Here is a 20,994-nt window from a genome sequence, read left to right on the forward strand (position 1 = left end):
GATTTGGACAAGAGCATGTCGGATTTTCCAGATACGATGAGCATTTGAAGGCAGCAATGGTGGGCTTGCTGAAGGGAACAACAGTGTTATTCCTCATACTTAAAAAAGAAACTCGCCAGTCACACAAACACTCAACATTCAAGAATAATTTATCCTTTGACGGAAACGTTGTAGTCTGAAAGGCACAATCTTATGAACCTGAGCAGTACTGGTACTTGGAAAACCGAAATAGATCACTTCAAAGTAACAATATAATGATTGCCTAAAAAAGGTAGATGGTGTTGAAACTATGTTTTTTTTTTTTTACAAGATTCAATACTTATCTATCTAGAATGCTTCTAAAAGCATGCTTAACAGCTAACTCTTTTCCCTTAGCTAAATAATTTACAATGAATTTAAGGGCTAATTAGTCGCTAATACGTACGCAATGCAGAGGCACACTTAACCATCAAAAATATGTAACTTTAAACTCTTTGATCTTTAAAATGATCACAAGGCCAGATCAGTATTTAGCACCGTCAATGTGTCCAGCCAGATACACCAGATGAAAGTTAACTCTAATCTAGGCAATCTAATCCAAACTGTGAAAGCGTTTCATTTTTCAAGATTCCAGTCAAATTAACTACCACATGTTTTAAGGTTGTTTTGTGCATCTCAGTGTCCATTCAGCCCCAGTCTCCTCCTCCTCCACTCACCCCTGTCTTGCCCTCTCCTCAGTGGGTATAAAAGAGGACTTTTATTTACCAACTTCACTTCATCTGGAACCTCCAGCCTCATCAATCTGATCCACTGAACTACTGAACCACACGGACTGTGAGTATCAAAGCGGGAGTTAAGCAACTTAAGTTTCTGGGTATAGCGTGTCTCCTGCTATATGTTGTGTAGCCTTGGCAACAACTGAATTATCTGGTGTTCAGGGATACAGCCATTTTAAACCTAGCTTCCTTTTCCACTGAAAACGGTTGTGGGAACTCTTACGCCTGCTACGTTAAGTTATATTTTGTGTTACAGGTGATAACGCCAAGTAGTGATTTGAATTTGCTAAAAACTGAAATGTCTTTTGGGGCCACTTAAACTCTTGCCAACAGTCAGGATGCCTCAATTGAGTGGAAGAGTGCTAGTCGGGCCTCCCGAGTGGCGCAGTGGTCTAAGGCTGTGCCACTATATATTCTGGTCTCGAGTTCCGGCTGCGACCGGGAGACCCATGGGGCTCACAATTGGCCCAGCGTTGTCTGGGTTAGGGGAGGGTTTGGCCGGCAGGGATGTCCTTGACCTATCATGCACTAGTGATTCCTGTGGCAGGCTGGGCGCAGTGCACACTGACATGGTCGCCAGGTGTTTCTTCCGACACATTGGTGCAGCTGGCTTCCGGGTTAAATGGGCATTGTGTCAAGAAGCAGTGCGGCTTGGCTGGGTTGTGTTTCAGGGGACGCATGGCTCTCGACCTTCGCCTCTCCCGAGTCCGTATGGGAGTTGCAGCGATGTGTAGACAAGACTGACTACCAATTGGATGCCATGAAATTGGGGGGGAAATAAAAAATTAAGATAAATTATTTCAAAAGTAATTAAATTACACATTTTTGCCATGGGAATATTTGCTTTAGGAATTTAGAAAAGGCTGGCGATATGTATTTTTTGCTAAGCAGAGTTTTATTTATTTATTCTTTATTTCAGAATCATGAGCAAGAACTACATGTCCAAGTATGATGAGATGCGTAAGGGAGACTACATGTGGTCCAATAACAAGGAATACAAGGCAGTTTTCCAGGTAGGTACATTTACAGATACAGACCATATGTAATATGAAGTCAGCTATTGCTGAACCAGGACAGTGGCTCCAAAACTGTGTGGTAAATTTTTTTTTTTTTAATGGTTAGTCGCATACACATCCTTACCACAACCCTTTATCTCATCTGCACAGGAGGACGGTAACTTTGTCGTCTATGGCTGGAGGCAGATGTGGTCCTCTGACACCGCCGGACAGCGCGACGCCTACCGCCTGTGCATGCAAGACGACAGCAACTTTGTCATGTACAAGAAGGATAACAAGATGATGTGGCAAACCAAGAGCCAGGCTCAAGGGTTCAAGATGTGCCGCATGTACCTGCGTAACGACGGCAACCTGGTCGTCGAGAAGGACGGAGAAGAAATGTGGAACTCTTCTTCCTCCAAGGGTCACAAGCAGTGAACGTCCTGACTCGGTCCCGAACGGGCATCAAAGAAGATGACCTCTGTACATCTGTACCATCAGTCAAATGCCTTGTGTTCAAATATCCCACTTAGAAATTGAGCAATGTGCTTCTGCGTGCTTTGTGTAAGTGTTATGCTAGTGTGGTTATTGGAACATAGCCTTAATGTATCGGATTTACAGTGAAATGATTATCCAATAAACCTTTTAAAAATGCCCCCCAAAAAACTGTCTTGTGAAGCATGTTTTTTGAGTTTCTGATGGTGGTCTGTTGAGCCCGATGAGAAATGCATCCTTTCCATGAAGTAATCACTGATCTCATAAAGTTGGCAAGAGGAAAGCATTAGGTTAACTTTGTTATACTTTATTTTGATAGTTCCCTACAGATGATCTACAGATGCTCAAACTATCAACATGTTGATATATATATATATAATAGCCTGCTAGGGTAACGGTTAATGTTAGGGCTATAAAACTTACATTTTGGATAGTCACAAATACAGTCACCAGGGAAAGTCTTCTCACCCCTGCGGGTTCACATTTTGCTTCCTTAAAATAAAAATATATGCATTCAATTGGGATTTTGTTTCACTGATCGACACAACCTACTCCACACTTTCAAAGTGGAAGAATCTGGGTGATTTTTACTGAGAAATCTGGACTTGTCTTCATACCCTTTGTCATGTCAAACCTAAACGAGTCACTTACACAACATTTCTTTAAAGATGCACTGTGCAGGAATTGCGCAGCCATTTCCTGTTTTTGCAAAAGCACTAATAGTTCCCCTAATTTCAGTTTGAGACAAAACAAGCAAGGATACGGTAGAGAATCATTGTACCATCTAAACCGCTGTGAAATATATATTTCCCATTACCAAAAATACTGTATTTTCACCTGGTGTACCAAACCGAAAGTTTAAAAAAAAAAAAACGTAAGAATGGGAAGCATAGAAATAACGCACATAGAACAGATCTACCGCTTCTTTAATTTGCTTTCAATAAGAATGACAGATCTATAACGCAAATTTCTATGTGATTTTTGTCAGGTTACCCAAAAAGTTACATATCGCAGCTTTAAGAAGGCACATAAGTTGATTAGACTCTTCCTGTGTCCAATCACAGTGGTTCAAAACATTTAAATACACCAATGAGAAGATCTTTGCTGGAAATTCACTTAATGAAATGGGGACCATAGACTTCTCTATGGTCCCCATTTTATTAAGGGAATTTCCAGCAAAGATCAAAATATGAGGAGGAAGAAACTGCCAAAAGAACTCAGATAAGGTTGTTGAAAGGCAAAGATTAGGAGAAGGCTACAAGGAAATGTATTACTCATTAAATATTCCGTTTGGGCACCTTCAGGGACATTTTTGTGAAGTGGAAAAAGTTTACACCACCCACACATTACCTAGATCGGGCTGTCCATCCCGAATGCCAAGAGACTGAAGGCATGTGCAGCCTGTGTGGAGGTGAAGGCCTCACCTTCTTCCAATGTCAAGTGTCCTACATAGCAAGAAGAGATCCAGCCTCTAACCCAAAGCCTGACGAAGAGAGAGCCCACAGCATTTAACCCAACACGCCAGACAAGTCAGCGAGACCACTACCGTGATGTCACCGCTGCTGGTCCAGGGACTGTGAGAGAGTGATCCCAGCACAGAGAGATGGAACCAGGAGTGTCTCCCATCAGCCCTTGAGCTGCGATATGAAAGAAAGTGACAGCGAGACCGACAGTGAAGAGGAGAGATGAAGACGACACCTACGAAAAAGTGCAGACAGCGAGTACACCGACCATTTCCCACAGTCCATCTGCAAGTAGGAAGAAGATGACCCTGCCCTGCCCTTCCCTGATTACGTCCCCTCCATCCCTACCTCCCAATGATGACCAGACCACCAGCATTCCCATCGTAGAAAAAGTGTGAAAACAAGTCAACTGAATTATTTATTACAAAACACATTTCAATATTCTCTGCAATGTCACTATTCAAAGAAGAGGTATAATCTCTGGAATACTGAATGATTAACATTCCTTTGTCAAGTCAGTAATTACTACGGTTAAAAATAATACGAGTTTTGGAAACTTCATGTGAAATGTCTGGGAAAACAAAGATTTAAATGAATTGAAGTTTGAAAGACAGAAAATAGGTGAGCTGAAAATATTAACAAAATCTGACAAGAGTTTATCCAGAACAACAGAAATAAAGAATAAACAACTTTGAAGATGAATTATATGAATTGAAAAATGAAAGATGCTTTTAATGACTCATCTCTTTTCAACATTCACATTTAAGCGGGTTTTGCCAGAATACATGCACCTAATGCCGTATATAACAAGAAAAGATAATGAAAATAAGACTTGAAACTGTTACTGATGAGAAAAGGGAAAAGAAAAGCTGTAAAAGAAACATGCTCTGTATAATAAAATTGATGAAACAAAAATTAATGAATATCTAAAAAAAATATATATATTTATATAAAAAACTCTTCAGCCATTAGGGGGGGGAAATAAATTATCTTTTGGGTGAAATTACCAGAGAAGTTTTTCATGCTATTATTAAGCAACCTAACGTGGGAAGTCTCCTGGCCCTAATGGTCTACTTGCCAAATGGTATGTTATTTATCAATGATGTGATTGACAAACATCTGCTTTTAATCAAGGTGTAAAACAAGGCAATCTACAGTATGTAAATAATTTTACTGTGGGGTGATTACATTTCAGGACAGTAAACAAAGAGCCGCTGCACCTTTTGGACCTTTGATATCCAGTCACAGCTCTTTCTGTTTTTCTTTTTTTTGCGCACACACAATTAGCATGATCCACAGCACACAAACTCAAGAAATTGACAATTATTAAATGTCTTTTTATGTTATTGAATTTGTATAATATGAAATGCCTTTCCTCTTGATTAGAGTTTCACATAACATGTATTTGTGCAATTAGGATTAATAAAAGCTCTTTAAAAAGCACAAGGCCTCTGCCAACTCTTCGCAATGTTGCTCCAAAATCCTTTAGTAAGGGGGGAGTCAATTCTCACGTTGGAGCCTTGATTGTCCTCCTGGAAATTTACATATTCTTGGGACTAGCGGAGAATGGGCAGTCTTCCTTGCTATTGTGGATCTGTTTCCATTCCCACTACCTGGAGGATTTCATGGCAGAAGTTAGGAGGGTATTTGATTCTCCGGTATCCGGGAGAGAGGCGGCCAGTAAACTTCTTGAATTATGTCAAAACTCCAGTAGTGTGGCAGACTACGCTGTTGGCGGTCCTGGCGCTTGCTTCTTCACAACAATTGAACCGCTCTCCTTGAAGTTCTTGATGATCCAATAAATTGTTTATTTAGGTGCAATCTTACTGGCAGCAATATCCTTGCCCGTGAAGCCCTTTTTGTGCAAAGCAAGGATGACGGCACGTGTTTCCTTGCAGGAAACCATGGTTGACAGAGGAAGAACAATGATTCCAAGCACCACCCTCCTTTTGAAGCTTCCAGTCTGTTATTCAAACTCAATCAGCATGACAGAGTGATCTCCGGCCTGGTCCTCGTCAACACTCACACCTGTGTTAATGAGAGAATCACTGACATGACGTCAGCTGGTCCTTTTGTGACAAGGCTGAAATGCAGTGGAAATGTTTTTTGGGGGATTCAGTTCATTTGCATGGAAAAGCGGGACTTTGCAATTAATTGCAATTCATCTGATCACTCTTCATAACATTCTGGAGTATATGCAAATTGCCATCATACAAACTGAGGCAGCAGACTTTGTGAAAATTAATATTTGTGTCATTCTCAAAACTTTTGGCCACGACTGTCCAAGAGATTAACAAGTTCAAGTGATTGAGAATAAATGTCGTAAAAATAAAAAAAAAAGAACAAGAAATAACATATGTACAAAAACTACTTTACAAAATGTACACACCAGTCAGTCAGTGTTTACTGGGCCTGGCTAGCACCATGCTGGAACCTCATCAGTGCCAGCCACTCTTCCACAGTTTGGCCGCCAGAGGTAGCGGCACAGAATCGCACAGTTCCATACATACGGTGTCCAAATTCACAAGTTTTAGGCTTGCCACATTTAGAACAGTTGTATCCTTCGTACGGCTTTTGCGTCCTGACTTTAGTCCCAGACTCCAGCCTCTTCCTCCTTCTCCATTCGGTGGTCCTGGAGACCTTGGGTCCACCAGCAAGAGGGGGCAGAGGAGTGCAGGTCGAGGGGCAGGTCTTGGGAGACTGGAGTTATAGGGAGGGAGGTGGTAGGCAGACTGGGTGGTGGTAGAGGTGGCTCTGGAAAGCTGGTACAGTAAGTGCTGCTGGTTGATGGGGCTGGCAGCGGGGATGTACTCCTGACTGCAGCGTGGAAGGGGCCTGACTCTTCCCTCTCTGCAGTCATGCTGTCCTGGGTCTGGTGCAGGGTCACTCTCTCCACGGAGGATAACCGTTTGTTGTACCTTTGTGAAAAACGTGAAACATTTTACTTGTTATCAGTAACACTGTCAACCAGTGAACTACACATAAAATATACCAAAATATAAAACATACCACTTTTTCAAACAGTTGCAGCCTTGTGTGGATCTTCAGGTTTGGGCTGTCCAGCACCATGTTCCTGATTCTCCTGTAGTCCCCCAGGATAGCAGCCCACCTGTTGACCCGGTTTCCAAACACCGTCTTGCCAGCAGGGTGTTTGTGGCACAGCTCAACAAAAATGGCCTCCACTATCCTGCTGGTGTTGGGCTACTGAGCAGGTCCAGAGCCTTGGCCAAGCAGGGAGCTGAAGGTAGATTAAGTTAACAAAAGGAAACATCACGTTAATGAGAAATACACTCATGGCTTTATGTGTGTTGTGAGTTTAGAAAATTAGTGCAATATGTACCGTTTCATACTCTTCCCCTTTCACGGTTGAGGTCTTTGAATTTTTGAAAAGCCCCTGCAGAACTCAGTGGGCGGTGGAGTGGCCTTCCTGAGTGAAGGGAGTGGTGGAAGACTCTCATCGAGGGCGTGCAAGGAGATGGTGGGGTCCTCCTCCTCATCAAGCTCTCCCAGGTCGTCCTCTCCTCTCTCAAATAGATCAGGTGTCCCGTCTGGGACATCTGGGTCCTTACCAAGGTTGGACTCCTGCTTCTGGTCACCATGGGTCTGGGAGAACAGATACTCAACCCCAATGAGTTCCCCTTAAACAGAGAGACAACAAAAAAGAGAGTTGTACATAAACAGAACCGCACATGTTTTAGTGTATGTATTGTTTCTATCATTTATACATACATTCCAGTGTACTTGCCTTGTGTGATCGTTCACAAGACTACAACCCATGAGCTTCAGGATCAGCTCATTGATGAGGTACTGGGCTACACCATCATTGCAGTGCAGGGTTTGCTTCTGCCCTCCCCCCATCCCTCCGCTGCAGCTTCGGCACGGTCTTCATTCCACCGAACCAACCCTTCAAGGAGGTAGGCCTGAAAGTGCTACTTGTTCCTATAAATGACAACAACGACAAATAAGAACTCCTCACATGCACACAGTTGTTAACACACAACATGACGTAACAACATGACCCAGTTTTACATTTAACATTCCAGGAATAAAGCGGTTGAGGTGGAAAGATTCCAGGGAGGTGGACCCACGTGAGCAGCGCAAGACAGGCAGGATGACCCCTCCCGTCCTTGCCCTTGTTGGTGTAGAGGCTCACACAAGGGAGGTCCTGAATGCAGACCAGGTGTCATCTCTGGGTCTGCCAGATGGCCAGCATCCTGTCACAGTCCAGGAGCCGGATGCCTATGGTGTCTGTGGCATCCATGAAGGTCTCCAGGAGCTCCCCAATGAGAAGCTCGGTCTCCTCCAGCCCGTGCGTGTGTGGCGACGACAGTGCCGAGCCATCTCCTTGAAGCTGATCCTTTTCATCGCCTGGGCATCGCTGAGCCCCTTGAAGTGGCCCATTGAGATCCCCTGTTTTACTTGGTATTTCCTGAACCAGGCCATGTAGCTGTATTTATATAAAGGGAAAAAAACAACTCTCAAACAGGCCAAAAAAGAGGCTTAAAGATATTTAACGACAATGGTTGTTAGAATGTAAGGTCACTATAGCTCTTCCTCTCCCTATCTTCGGCCTCATAAAGCTCATTGTAGGTAAGGGATTTGTGGTCCCCAAAGCCAATAAGGCGCGAGTCCTCCTGGTCAGGTTGGTGGGGCAAGGTCCCGTCCCGTACTCTGCGTTCCTCCACTGCCCTCTGGACCTCAGGAAACAGGTTAGTAAACCTGTCCAGATGGTTGGGAAAATGTTATACATTGTATTGTGATTCTGACTGATTTCAAGTTTATGTAATTTTATAAGAAATTACAGTCGTGGCCAAAAGTTTTGAGAATGACACAAATATTAATTTCCACAAAGTTTGCTGCTTCAGTGTCTTTAGATATTTTTGTCAGATATTACTATGGAATACTGAAGTATAATTACAAGCATTTCATAAGTGTCATTTATTGACAATTACATGAAGTTGATGCAAAGAGTCAATATTTGCAGTGTTGACCCTTCTTTTTCAAGACCTCTGCAATCCGCCCTGGCATGCTGTCAATTAACTTCTGGGCCACATCCTGACTGATGGCAGCCCATTCTTGCATAGTCAATGCTTGGAGTTGGTCAGAATTTGTGGGGTTTTGTTTGTCCACCTGCCTCTTGAGGATTGGCCACAAGTTCTCAATGGGATTAAGGTCTGGGGAGTTTCCTGGCCATGGACCCAAAATATCGATGTTTTGTTCCCCGAGCCACTTAGTTATCACTTTTGCCTTATGGCAAGGTGCTCCATCATGCTGGAAAAGGCATTGTTCGTCACCAAACTGTTCCTGAATGGTTGGGAGAAGTTGCTCTCGGAGGATGTGTTGGTACCATTCTTTATTCATGGCTGTATTCCTAGGCAAAATTGTGAGTGAGCCCACTCCTTTGGCTGAGAAGCAACCCCACACATGAATGGTCTCAGGATGCTTTACTTTTGGCATGACACAGGACTGATGGTAGCGCTCACCTTGTCTTCTCCGGACAAGCTTTTTTATGGATGCCCCAAACAATCTGAAAGGAGATTCATCAGAGAAAATGACTTTACCCCAGTCCTCAGCAGTCCAATCCCTGTACCTTTTGCAGAATATCAGTCTGTCCCTGATGTTTTTCCTGGAGAGAAGTGGCTTCTTTACCGCCTTTCTTGACACCAGGCCATCCTCCAAACGTATTCGCCTCACTGTGCGTGCAGATGCCCTCACACCTGCCTGCTGCCATTCTTGAGCAAGCTCTGTACTGGTGGTGCCCCGATCCCGCAGCTGAATAAACTTTAGGAGACGGTCCTGGCGCTTGCTGGACTTTCTTGTGTGCCCTGAAACCTTCTTCACAACAATTGAACCGCTCTCCTTGATGTTCTTGATGATCCAATAAATGGTTGATTTAGATGCAATCTTACTGGCAGCAATATCCTTGCCTGTGAAGCTCTTTTTGTGCAAAGCAATGATGACGGTACGTGTTTCCTTGCAGGTAACCATGGTTGACAGAGGAAGAACAGTGATTCCAAGCGCCACCCTCCTTTTGAAGCTTCCAGTCTGTCATTTGAACTCAATCAGCATGACAGAGTGATCTCCAGCCTTGTCGTCGTCAACACTCACACCTGTGTTAACGAGAAAGTCACTGACATGATGTCAGCTGGTCCTTTTGTGTCAAGGCTGAAATGCAGTGGAAATGTTTTTTGGGGATTCAGTTAATTTGCATGGAAAAGAGGGACTTTGCAATTAATTGCAATTCATCTGATCACTCTTCATAACATTCTGGAGTATATGCAAATGGCCATCATACAAACTGAGGCAGCAGACTTTGTGAAAATGTATATTTGTGTCATTCTCAAAACTTTTGGCCACGACTGTACAACTATTTAAGGAAAAGAGTACCAGTCAAACCGGTCCTTGTTGGCCATTTCAGGAGACGTGTCTGTGTCCCCCATCTCCCTCTCTTGCTGGTGAGAAGCCAAGACCATGACGGCGCAGCCGACATCGTGGCATAGCAGCCACTTGAAGGTTTAACCACGGTATTTGCCGAACTGGATGGCACTCTCACTTGTTCACCAGTCGGCTATCATCCGGGTCACCCCCTCTGGCTACCACACAAGCCTTTGCCTTCGCTTTCACTTGTCGTGGCTTCAGCACCCAGATGACACCTGTACACTCTTTCTCCTGGATGGTCCTGGCAGCCTCTTCAGATGCCCTCAGGGTGAGTGCACCAGAGGGCTCCAAGCGGAAAGCAGGGGTGTGAACATAATCCATTCTTCCTTTCATTAAGCGAGGTTATTCACACACATACACACACGTTGTTATTTGTTGACATCACAGTGGACCACATAGCTACGCTGCTTACAGTAGAGACCATACAGCATTAAAGGTCAATTTGATTCTACATATAACATTAGCTAGCTGACAAGTGTGCGTTGTATATATAGTACACTGTAAGTTAACACTGTAAGTGAACTACATTGGCTGAATATCTAAATATATCATAACGTTAACTAGTTAGCCAGCTAACTATCAACTATTACCGCCATTTATTACACGTTATTAGCTAGCGACAAGAATCGGTTTCAAGAAACTCAACAAATGAAACTCACCTTAATTCACCTAAATACACAACTGTGTTCCGAAATCCGGGATGAAATATAGCTAATGTTACCTTTACGACTATCTTTCTCACAACTACTTGGAATGATGGAGAACTGTCCAGAATTCCTCAGTGGATTTTGGGGGTAGGCGGGACATGAATGACATAAGAATCTCATTGGTGGCATAACTTGCAACATGACCAATCTGTCTCTGCACCCAAAAATGCAACAAAGTTAACTAGCCAATGAGGTTAGCCAAAGATTGCAACAAAAAAGCAACAGATGGCAACGAAGATTCCCTGGCTCAGAGAGGTCATCTTGTAGGGCCCCTGGGGGCTCCGCAGGGCTCGTGGAGCACCTTAACAGACTTTACAGGGTCCCCAAAGATGGCTCAAATGAACTTTATGTAAACATGTTAAGGTATCGAATGAATTATGTAATATTCATGTCAAAACATGTTAAATAAGCACACTGGGCCTTCAAGAAACTTATAACAAAGGATGACATGCAAATTCGTGAAGCGTTCCTGACCCCTTTTGCCCATATATATAATGTTTTTTTGGGGGGGACATCTATTTTCCCGCTAGTATTGCTCATAAAAAAATATTAGTTTTTTAAATCCCATTGACTTCAATATCAAGTCAGTTGTTGAGGAAATTGCACCATAATGGCAGTTTATCTGTATTTTTTGCCCATATTTTCCCCAAAATATATCCAAAATAACCACTAGATATAATTTTTTTAATTCTTTCAGTTTATCAGACTGGCCAAAACACATGTTCCCTGATAATCTCCTTTCAAAATGTGGTCAACCGCCTGGCAGTTCCACACATCCACCATACATCAGCAACACCTCTAGTTAATAGTGACATTAGTGATGCAGGCAGCAGTAGGGAACCCCCCATAGTCCATACCTCTACCTGTACCAGTGTTACAGCTGTAATATCCCCCATATGCCTTAACCCCCCATGGTGTCTTCTGGGGACGGACTTCTGGGAACACAAGACTCAGAGTTTTACACAGGGTTGAATTTGGCTTAAACTTTCCAATATGCACATCCAACCTTCACCCTTACTTAGGGCAAATGGGTGAGCAGCCAGAATAGGTCTGGCATGTCCACATACGACACAGTCCTTTCTATTAAGTGTTTTATAGGCCAACCACATGTTCTCCCTACCCTCTTAACCAGAATCAGATTGGTCACTATCTGAGATGTCTTTCACATTTATTACCTGTACCAGATTGGAGAGCTTAGGTGGTGGTGTGGGACTTGGTCTTGAAGTGGTGGAGGAGGCCGGCTGAACCTGGTCTGTTGGAACTGGTGGTGGTTCTGGCAGTACTGTGATGGCAACATCCCCATCGTATCCTAATCAGACAGCTCAGGACTACAAGCAGTCCTGTAAAGCCCCACCCTCTCCCAGAGAAAACATCATCAGCAAGAAGCCAGACACACTTTCACTTCTATGAACAAACACAGGGATGGAATGACGGGAAAAGGAAATCTTCATCCGAGAGATGGCCCCCAGAATTCTGTTAATTCCAGTTCTCCTCTCGGACACTGTGCCTGTTCGACAGTGTCAATGTGTCTTACCCTCCCGCAGTGTGATATGAATCCGGGTAGCTACTTCAGCTAGCTGTTACCAGGAGTCCTTGGTATGGTTCCCCCAACAGGCCTCAGGGACTGGATTGAGTGAGTTCACCTGTAATTCACCTGTAGTGCATAAAATCTTGGACATACAGGTTTGGTTAACAAACAGTTTGTCATTTGTTCTATCTGATTATATATTTAACTTCTATGCCTATTTATTAGCTAGAATTTTTTTTTTTTTTTTTAAGATTTTTTTTTTTTTTTATTAGTTTATTATCCAATAGGCCCCATCCTATCCTAGTCCACAATGTACCCCTCCCCCGTTTGATACCTGGCTCTGGCCAGGTAACAACCTTACCTACTCTAAATAATGACTTAATTATGATTAGTAAAATATTCTTATGTCCTACATTATACAATAGGAACGCCCCTTTCATTTTCCACATGTCCAATTGTACCTTGGGCGTCCATTCATATCTATACTTTTCCAATTCTCTGTCAAGTGACTTATCTACTTTAAAATGTATCTGTGCTGCTTATATATGTTAAACCCCTTCTCTCCTATCTTATTTCACAGCCTACCTTGCTCATTTCATGGTACCCCCCTCCCCACTCTGCTCTCAAACCTTCAAGGTCTCAACAGTGCGGGGTAGACCCATCTGTCTGCCTTTTTCTAATAAATATTAACTAAGTGTCTCACTTTTGACTTTATCATGGATTTAAAAATAACAACAACATGTCTTATAGTGTCAATCTCTAAAGTCCTTACTATTTAAATAAGCTCTCTCCGCCCCAGGATCACTCCTCTAAGAACTGAAACCTAGTACTTTCCTGCCCTATTGGCTTAAAATATCTCCTGTTCAAACCTCAATGTATCATATCATCCCATATTTATTATCGATGACAAATGGGATTTTTTCTGTTGTAATACCAAAACAATAATAGCCAATTCAAAACCTTCATAACCAATGTTTAAAAACAGAATCCTGACTCCTCAGTGGTTCAAACTACAATTATGTTCAAGAGTTATAAACTCTATTATAATCAATTTACCTCAGAACTAGTATTCCCAAATGACCACAATTGCATTACTCTCACTACATTTCCCTGTGAGTGATCAAATCACAGGAAAATGCAACGAAAATAGGTCAAAAAGGTTACACCTACATTCGTGTTCCATCCCATGTCTAGACATATCAAAAGAACCCTTTATCTTAAAAAATCCCTTGTCTAAATAAAACTCAGAAAGTAAAACTCCTAATATTATCTTGTCTCTCGGGAACATGGAAAACCCCTTAACCCAAACGTTTACCACAAAAACAAAAACTAATAATTATGATAATACCCTCAAATCATTCGTTTTAAATTTCCCCGATGTTTCATGTAACTCATTCACACAACTGTGATAAACGTGTACTGTCCCTTTAAAAATTCCCATGCCAGCCATACCAGTTTGCGGGCCGGTCATTGTTCACCATAATGAAAACAGATCACGTTTAGACTACGTTTACTTTTTGTTCGAAATCCCTGGTGTTACCTAAACAAAAACCAATAACTTTTAGCCACTTTTGAAAAGTGAACGCAAACACACATTTTTTCTCACTGTTAACTAACTGCAACAGGCAATAGTACGGATTCGATAAACCAAACCCAATTTATCACAAAGGTTGGATCTTGAATAGAATATACAACGTCAATCAACATCTCTTAATCAAAACTATACTGCAAGTAAAGGAAATAGTGTACCTGAGTTAAACGTTTGGGAATGGCCAAATCCATTCGAGTAACGTAATCGTGTATCCCCCCTAGTGACGTTATTTTACGTCGTTACAAAACAAATCATCCTGTCTCCAGCAACATACACTGATTAGTAGATACAATACCAAAACTAACTGTCTTATTCATGCCTCTAGGCAAAACATCTACTTACTCCAACTGAGTTTTGCATCAAAACTATCGTATAAGTAAAATCAACTTCTCAACTTTCTCTACTCCAAAGTGTAAACGTACCAAAATTTAACCTAAATAAGTCATTAACTGTATTCTCTCTACTCCGAATTGGTTTTAAGTTTTCTGTTATGTGACCAGCACTCAAACAGGCTCCCCTTCGACTGGGAGACCGTTGAGTGCTGCAATACTGCCATCTTCTGTCCATTCTCTGTACAGCTCTCCACCCAGTCTATTTGACACATACCTGTTTCTTATTATATCTTTTGTTTAATAATTTTTTTTTTTATCTGTTATTACCTAGTTAGACAAGAGTGTCCGTGACAAATAATGTGAGATTATAGTATGTGGTTAATGTACAACTTAAGTATATATGGTTATGCAATTTATATACATGTCCTTACTTTTCCTTGCATAAAAGCCTGATACAGTACATACAGAGGGATACAATCATAAAGCAACAGACATACAGTGTGACTTGTCTTATATCCAACACGTCTTATTCAATCAGTAAACCTGTCTTATCTCCAAAACATTGCCGTTAGATCATTTGCGCATATAACCTAACCTCTCTTCACCAACGCTTTGCCGTTTACTTGTAACAGGGGACATGTCTTATACAGTGAATTGCCGTCGAGGGTCGACCTAGACTTGTCTTATATCCAATTCTTCTGCCTTCCCCTGGACTATGTTGCCGTCCACTTTTAGTCGAGGGTCCACCTAGACTTATTAATCGACAATTTGTCTTATATCCCACATACCATGTAAATACATAAAAATCCGTGAACCCGGTATATTGCCGTTCAATTATTAGAACTTGTCTTATTTCCAATATTCAGCCATTCACGGTGGTTATGTGGCCATTGTCCTCAATCACTTCCCTAAAGTCTTATATATAAGACTTTTAATAAAACAACCCTAGCTTAGATACATACACACACACAAACAGGCTTTTAATATCACGTCATACACACAGTCATTACATTGTCATTCTGTTGGCCAATTGAAAATGCATTCGCCATCAAGTAGTACGTAATTAAATAATACGTAATTAGTTTTATCCTTACTTTACTGTAATGAACATATGGTTCGAAAATTTAGCAACTTACACCAGTTAGGTTTTCTCACAAAATAAATTTGGTTAAATCCAATATGCAGAATTTCAGTTATGAAACAATAGGCTCTGCTTACCTGCTTTAGTAGACCCGGGCTTTTTGTGAGAGGACCCCGTCTGGCGACAGTCTAGGCCAAAGGCTGGATGGCTCAATGTCCAGCGAAGTTCCCTCAGTTCACGGTCGGGGTCACCATTTGTTAGGGTTGCGAAAGTTCAACTGAGATAGGAACACCTGAACTTGGTTAAAATAATTGTTTAATTCAAAAGTTAATAAATGGCAAATACAATTTCCGTATATACGGGTTCAATGTTTAATCACGCAGGATAAGACAGAGAACTGATTTGTTTCTGACAAAGATAGTATTTTATACTCGTGACAAAGATCAGTTCCCACTTCCGAACCGGCCTGTCAGAGTAGAGACTGGGCGTGGTTTAGACTCACCCAGCCTATCGTTGATGTTGGCACCTTAAGCCAGTCCTGGCCCCTTAGCGCATATGATGTCCCAACGCTGTTGCTGTGTAGATTACCCTCCTTCACCCCAAAGACTTGGGTCAGACAATTTTATAACATTATCTGAGATATCTGCACCTGTATACAATGGCCTCTGTTCTCGCTCAAGGCTAACTACAGCTTCCCAGCTTCTTATCTGAGCTAACTGTTACTTCCAGCACACACACAGAGACATCCAGGAGCCCAGGCCAACAGGTTGTCAATATCAAATCACATTTGTTATAGTATTCAATCACATACAATACAATATTCAATCACATATGTTATAGTTGCTAATCACGTTTGTTATAGTATTGGGTTATAGTGCATAACTCAGGACCTCACATATGTTTTTCGTGTGTATAGTTTATCTGTTATTGTCTATTCAGCAGTCTCCTGATTCACCCCCCTCCTGTGTCTCTCTAAGATTAGCACAGTCTCGGTCACATAGTACAGCGCCCACACTACTGATACATTTGTTGCATACACACACATATCTCATACAGTACAGCGCTCTCTCTAACACACACACACACTTCAGGCTGATATTCATGGTTAGACAGAGCACTGGTAAGAGTAGAGAACAATGGAAAATGCAGGTTCACAAGAGTCAGCAATTCAAACTTTAATGCATAAGAATAGTTAGTTAAGCATGTCAAAAAACCTTATAAAAACCCCACACTAGTTAAATAAAGGTTAAATAAAATAAAAAATACAACGTTATTTTTCACTGTCTTCTTACTGTTGTTTTTATTTCTTTACTAACCTATTATTCACCTAATACATTTTTGGTACTATTGGTTAGAGCCTGTAAGTAAGCATTTCACTGTAAGGTGTATTTGACGCAAATGACAAATAAACTTTGATTTGATTTGAACATAGTCCGTGTGTAGATGCTCAACTGGCTGAAGTACTCCTTACTGCCACTAGATGGGAGTGTTCTATCAATAAAATTACATTGACGCCAATGGCAAAATCAGAACACTATTAACATGACGTCAATAGAAGAATTTCTTTTAAAATCTAGGGGTTATTTTGGAGAGATTTGGGGGTGTAAAGGGGCAAAAATAACACTAGATGGTACACTTAAAACAAGCATTTCGCTACACTCGCATTAACATCTGCTAACCATGTGTATGTGACAAATAAAATTTGATTTGATTTGATTTTCAATGTGTATATATTGAAGTCAATGGAATTGTAAAAAAAAATGTTTTAGGGGTAATATGGGGGAAATAATCAAAATTAAAAAAATTAGGAGATGTTGGGGGACAACTGGGTGCAAACTAGATGGCTGTTTTCCTCCCAATAATTTTGTTAAAGTTTAAAATAAAAAAGTAAAAGAGGGGTGCAAGATAAGAAACGCTTCACTAAATTTACATTTAATCTTCAACAAAAAAATGGCGCAGTTGCAACCCCACTTTCAAAATAAGGGCGCAAATGTGTTTTTGCACCGCCATTTAAATTTTTTATTTTTTTTTACAAAATATCATCATGATCCTTTGGATAATTTGTCATTTTCAATGATTAGTTATGTGGATGCTGTTTGAAAGCCTAACACAACGAAATGGACAGCGCTTTCTAAGGTGATGGTTAATTCAAAACAACCATATGCATATTAGAGTTGATGCATACGCATAGGCACGTGGGGGGAAAAAAACTGAATTACAATAATGACTGTGCCGTTATACAATATATAGCTTACCGCATATTACGCACAGCAGAAAGAGCAAAACAAATACTGATGTCTTTGGTACATAATTGGTTTAGCCTGAACTTAAAAAACGAATTCTACTAATCGCCTTTGAGTGTGGACTGTATTATGATGCATACTGGATGGAACCTTAGCCTACGCGCCAAATGTTCTATCCATGAGTCTCGTAGAGAGTCTAGTCCATGCTGTTTGATTCATTGATTGTGCCTGGTCGGTTACAGAATTAGCCTGCAATTATAGTGAATGTGTATTTGATTTTGAATAGCCTAGTACATTGGTCACCAACCTTTTCTGAGTATAGATCACTTTGAGTCAATTATGCAAGCCGAGAGGTTTTTGCAGTAGGCTATAGGCCCAAGAATTGCCCTGCCAATGTTGTTCTTCTCAGACCATTTTGAAATTATATTTCACATGTTAGATATATGATCACACAGGTACTAGATCATTTGTTGTATTACTTGTGAGGCACAGCTGAGTGAGCATAATATTTTTTTTTTTTTTTACTGGACTGATGGCCTGCATCTGCTAGTCAGTCTGTGGGGAGGGAGGGAGCAGCGGTAAGGCGGACCCATCTCACCGTCCTTCCTCTCTCACTCCCTCCCCTGAGAAAAGGGGACATGGTCTTCTAGCTAATAGCGAAACTTCATGCACCAATTTGTGTTCATACAATGACAAGAGAAAGTGAAATATTGAACGGCAGCCTCGGTTAAACTCAATAGGGGGAGATGTGTATTTTGTTAAACAACAGCTGGTGCATGATATTAAAGGAAGTCTGGAGGTTCTGCTCACCTGAGGTAGAATACCTCATGATAAGCTAGTGTAGACCATACTTTTTACCAAGATAATTTTCATCTATATTTTTTTGTAGCTGTCTATTTACCAGCACAAAATGATGTTGGTACTACGTAAAAGATCTTTATAGAGCGATAAGCAAACAAGAAAATGCTCATCCAGAGGCAGTGCTCCTAGTGGCTGGTGATTTTAATTCAGGGAAACTTAAATCTGTTTAACCTAATTTTTACTAGATCACCTTTACCCCACACAGAAGCTCATACAAAGCTCTCCCTCGCCCTCCATTTGGCAAATCTGACTATAACTCTAACTTCCTGATTCCTGCTTACGAGCAAAAACAGGAAGTACCAGTCATACTTCAAACAGAAGTGGTTTAAAGAAGCGGATGCTAAGCTACAGAATGGAATATGTTTTCCGGTATTCATCCAATGTCATTGAGGATTTTACCACATCAGCTTAATTTAATAAGTGCATCAACGACATCGTCCCCACAGCGGCCGTATGTACATATCCCAACCAGAAGCCATGGATTACAGGCAACTTCCACATTGATCTAAAGGCTAGAGTTGCCACTTTCAAGGAGCACAACAGTAATACGGACACAAATCTCGCTACGACTTCTGACAAGCCATTAAACAGGCAAAGCGCCACTAAGATCGAATCCTACTACCCTGGCTATGACACTCGTCAGATGTGGCTGGGCTTGCAAACTATCATGTATTACAAAGGGAAACCCAGCCGCAAGCTGCCCAGTGACGTGAGCCTACCAAATGCGCTAAATGCCTTCTATGCTTGCTTTGAGGCAAGTGACACTGAACCATGGATGACAGAACCAGCTGTTCCGGACGAATGTGTGATCACGCTCTTCATAGCTGACGTAAGACCTTTAAACAGGTTAACACTCACAAGGCTGCAGGGCCAGATGGATTACCAGGACACATACTCAGAGCATTGGCTGACCAGCTGGCAAGTGTCTTCATTGATATTTTTAACCTCTCCCTGACCCAGTATGTAATACCTACATGTTTCAAGCAGACCACCATAGTCCCTGTGCCCAAGAACGCCATGGTAACCTGTCTAAATGACTATCACTCCGTAGCACTCAGATCTGTAGCCAGGAAATGCTTTGAAAGGCTGGTCATGGCTCACATCAACACCATCATCCCAGACACTCTGGACCCACTCCAATTTCCACACCACCCCGACAGATTCACAGATGACGCAATCTCTATTGCACTCCACACTGCCCTCTCTCACCCGGACAAGACGAACACCAATGTGAGAATGCTGTTCATTGACTACAGCTGAGTGTTCAGCACCAAATCATAAAATAAAATGTTATTGGTCACATACACATGGTTAGCAGATGTTAATGCGAGTATAGCGAAATGCTTGCGCTTCTAGTTCCGACAATGCAGTAATATCCAACAAGTAATCTAACAAATCCACAACAACTACCTTTTACACGCAAATGTATGGGATGAATAGGAATATGTACATATAAATATATGGATGAGCGATGGCTTTGCGGCATAGGCAAGATTCAGTAGATGGTATAGGGCAGTATATACATATGAGATGAGTGATGTAGGATATGTAAACATTATTAAAGTGCCATTATTTAAAGTGACTAATGATAGGCAAGATGCAGTAGATGGTATAGAGCAGTATATACATATGAGATAAGTAATGTAGGATATGTAAACATTATTAAAGTGGCGTTATTTAAGGTGACTAGTGATACCTTTATTAAGTCCATTTATTAAAGTGGCCAGAGATTTGAGTCTGTATGTTGACAGCAGCCTCTCTATGTTAGTGATGGCTGTTTAACAGTCTGATGGCCTTGAGATAGAAGCTGCTTTTCAGTCTCTCTGTCCCAGCTTTGATGCACCTGTACTGACCTCGCCTTCTGGATGGTGGCGGGGGGAACAGGCAGTGGCTTGGGTGGTTGTTGTCCTTGATGATCTTTTTGGCCTTCCTGTGACATCGGGTGCTGTAGGTGTCCTGGAGGGCAGGTAGTTTGCCCCCGGTGATGCGTTGTGCAGACCGCACTACACTCTGGAGAGCCTTGCGGTTGAGGGCGGTGCAGTTGCCTTACCAGGCGGTGATACAGCTCGACAGGATGCTCTCGATTGTGCATCTGTACAAGTTTGTGAGTGTTTTAGGTGACAAGCCAAATTTCTTCAGCCTCCTGAGGTTGAAGAGGCGCTGTTGCTCCTTCTTCACCATGTTGTCTGTGTGGGTGGACCATTTCAGTTTGTCCGTGATGTGTACGCTGAGGAACTTCAAACGTTCCTCCTTCTCCACTACTGTCCCGTCGATGTGGATGGGGGGTGCTCCCTCTGCTGTTTCCTGAAGTCCACGATCATCTCCTTTGTTTTGTTGAGTGTGAGGTTATTTTCCTGACACCACACTCCGAGGGCCCTCACCTCATCCCTGTAGGCCGTCTCGTCGTTGTTGGTAATCAAGCCTACCACTGTAGTGTAGTCTGCAAACTTTATGGTTGAGTTGGGAGCATGCATGGCCACGCAGTCATGGGTGAACAGGGAGTAC

At 41.9% G+C, this 20,994-nt stretch overlaps 1 protein-coding gene across 1 annotated transcript; it reads left to right on the top strand.

Moving 5' to 3' along the window:
* The first annotated feature begins 696 nt into the window (after positions 1-696).
* On the top strand, positions 697-2,402 carry LOC129824519 (B-type lectin plumieribetin-like). Its single transcript, XM_055884213.1, has 3 exons — positions 697-813; positions 1,675-1,768; positions 1,922-2,402. The coding sequence occupies exons 2-3, from the start codon at positions 1,679-1,681 to the stop codon at positions 2,186-2,188; spliced, it is 357 nt and encodes a 118-aa protein (XP_055740188.1). The 5' UTR covers positions 697-813; positions 1,675-1,678; the 3' UTR covers positions 2,189-2,402.
* Positions 2,403-20,994: the final 18,592 nt, after the last annotated feature.

The sequence above is a fragment of the Salvelinus fontinalis genome, chromosome 26 (assembly GCF_029448725.1).
Source record: "Salvelinus fontinalis isolate EN_2023a chromosome 26, ASM2944872v1, whole genome shotgun sequence".
NCBI lineage: Eukaryota > Metazoa > Chordata > Actinopteri > Salmoniformes > Salmonidae > Salvelinus > Salvelinus fontinalis.

Coding starts and splice junctions, on each gene's coding strand:
- LOC129824519 (XM_055884213.1), top strand. CDS start 1,679: ATGAGCAAGAACTACATGTCCAAGTATGATGAGATGCGTAAGGGAGAC. Junction 1,769..1,921: donor AATACAAGGCAGTTTTCCAG/GTAGGTACATTT, acceptor TCATCTGCACAG/GAGGACGGTAACTTTGTCGT.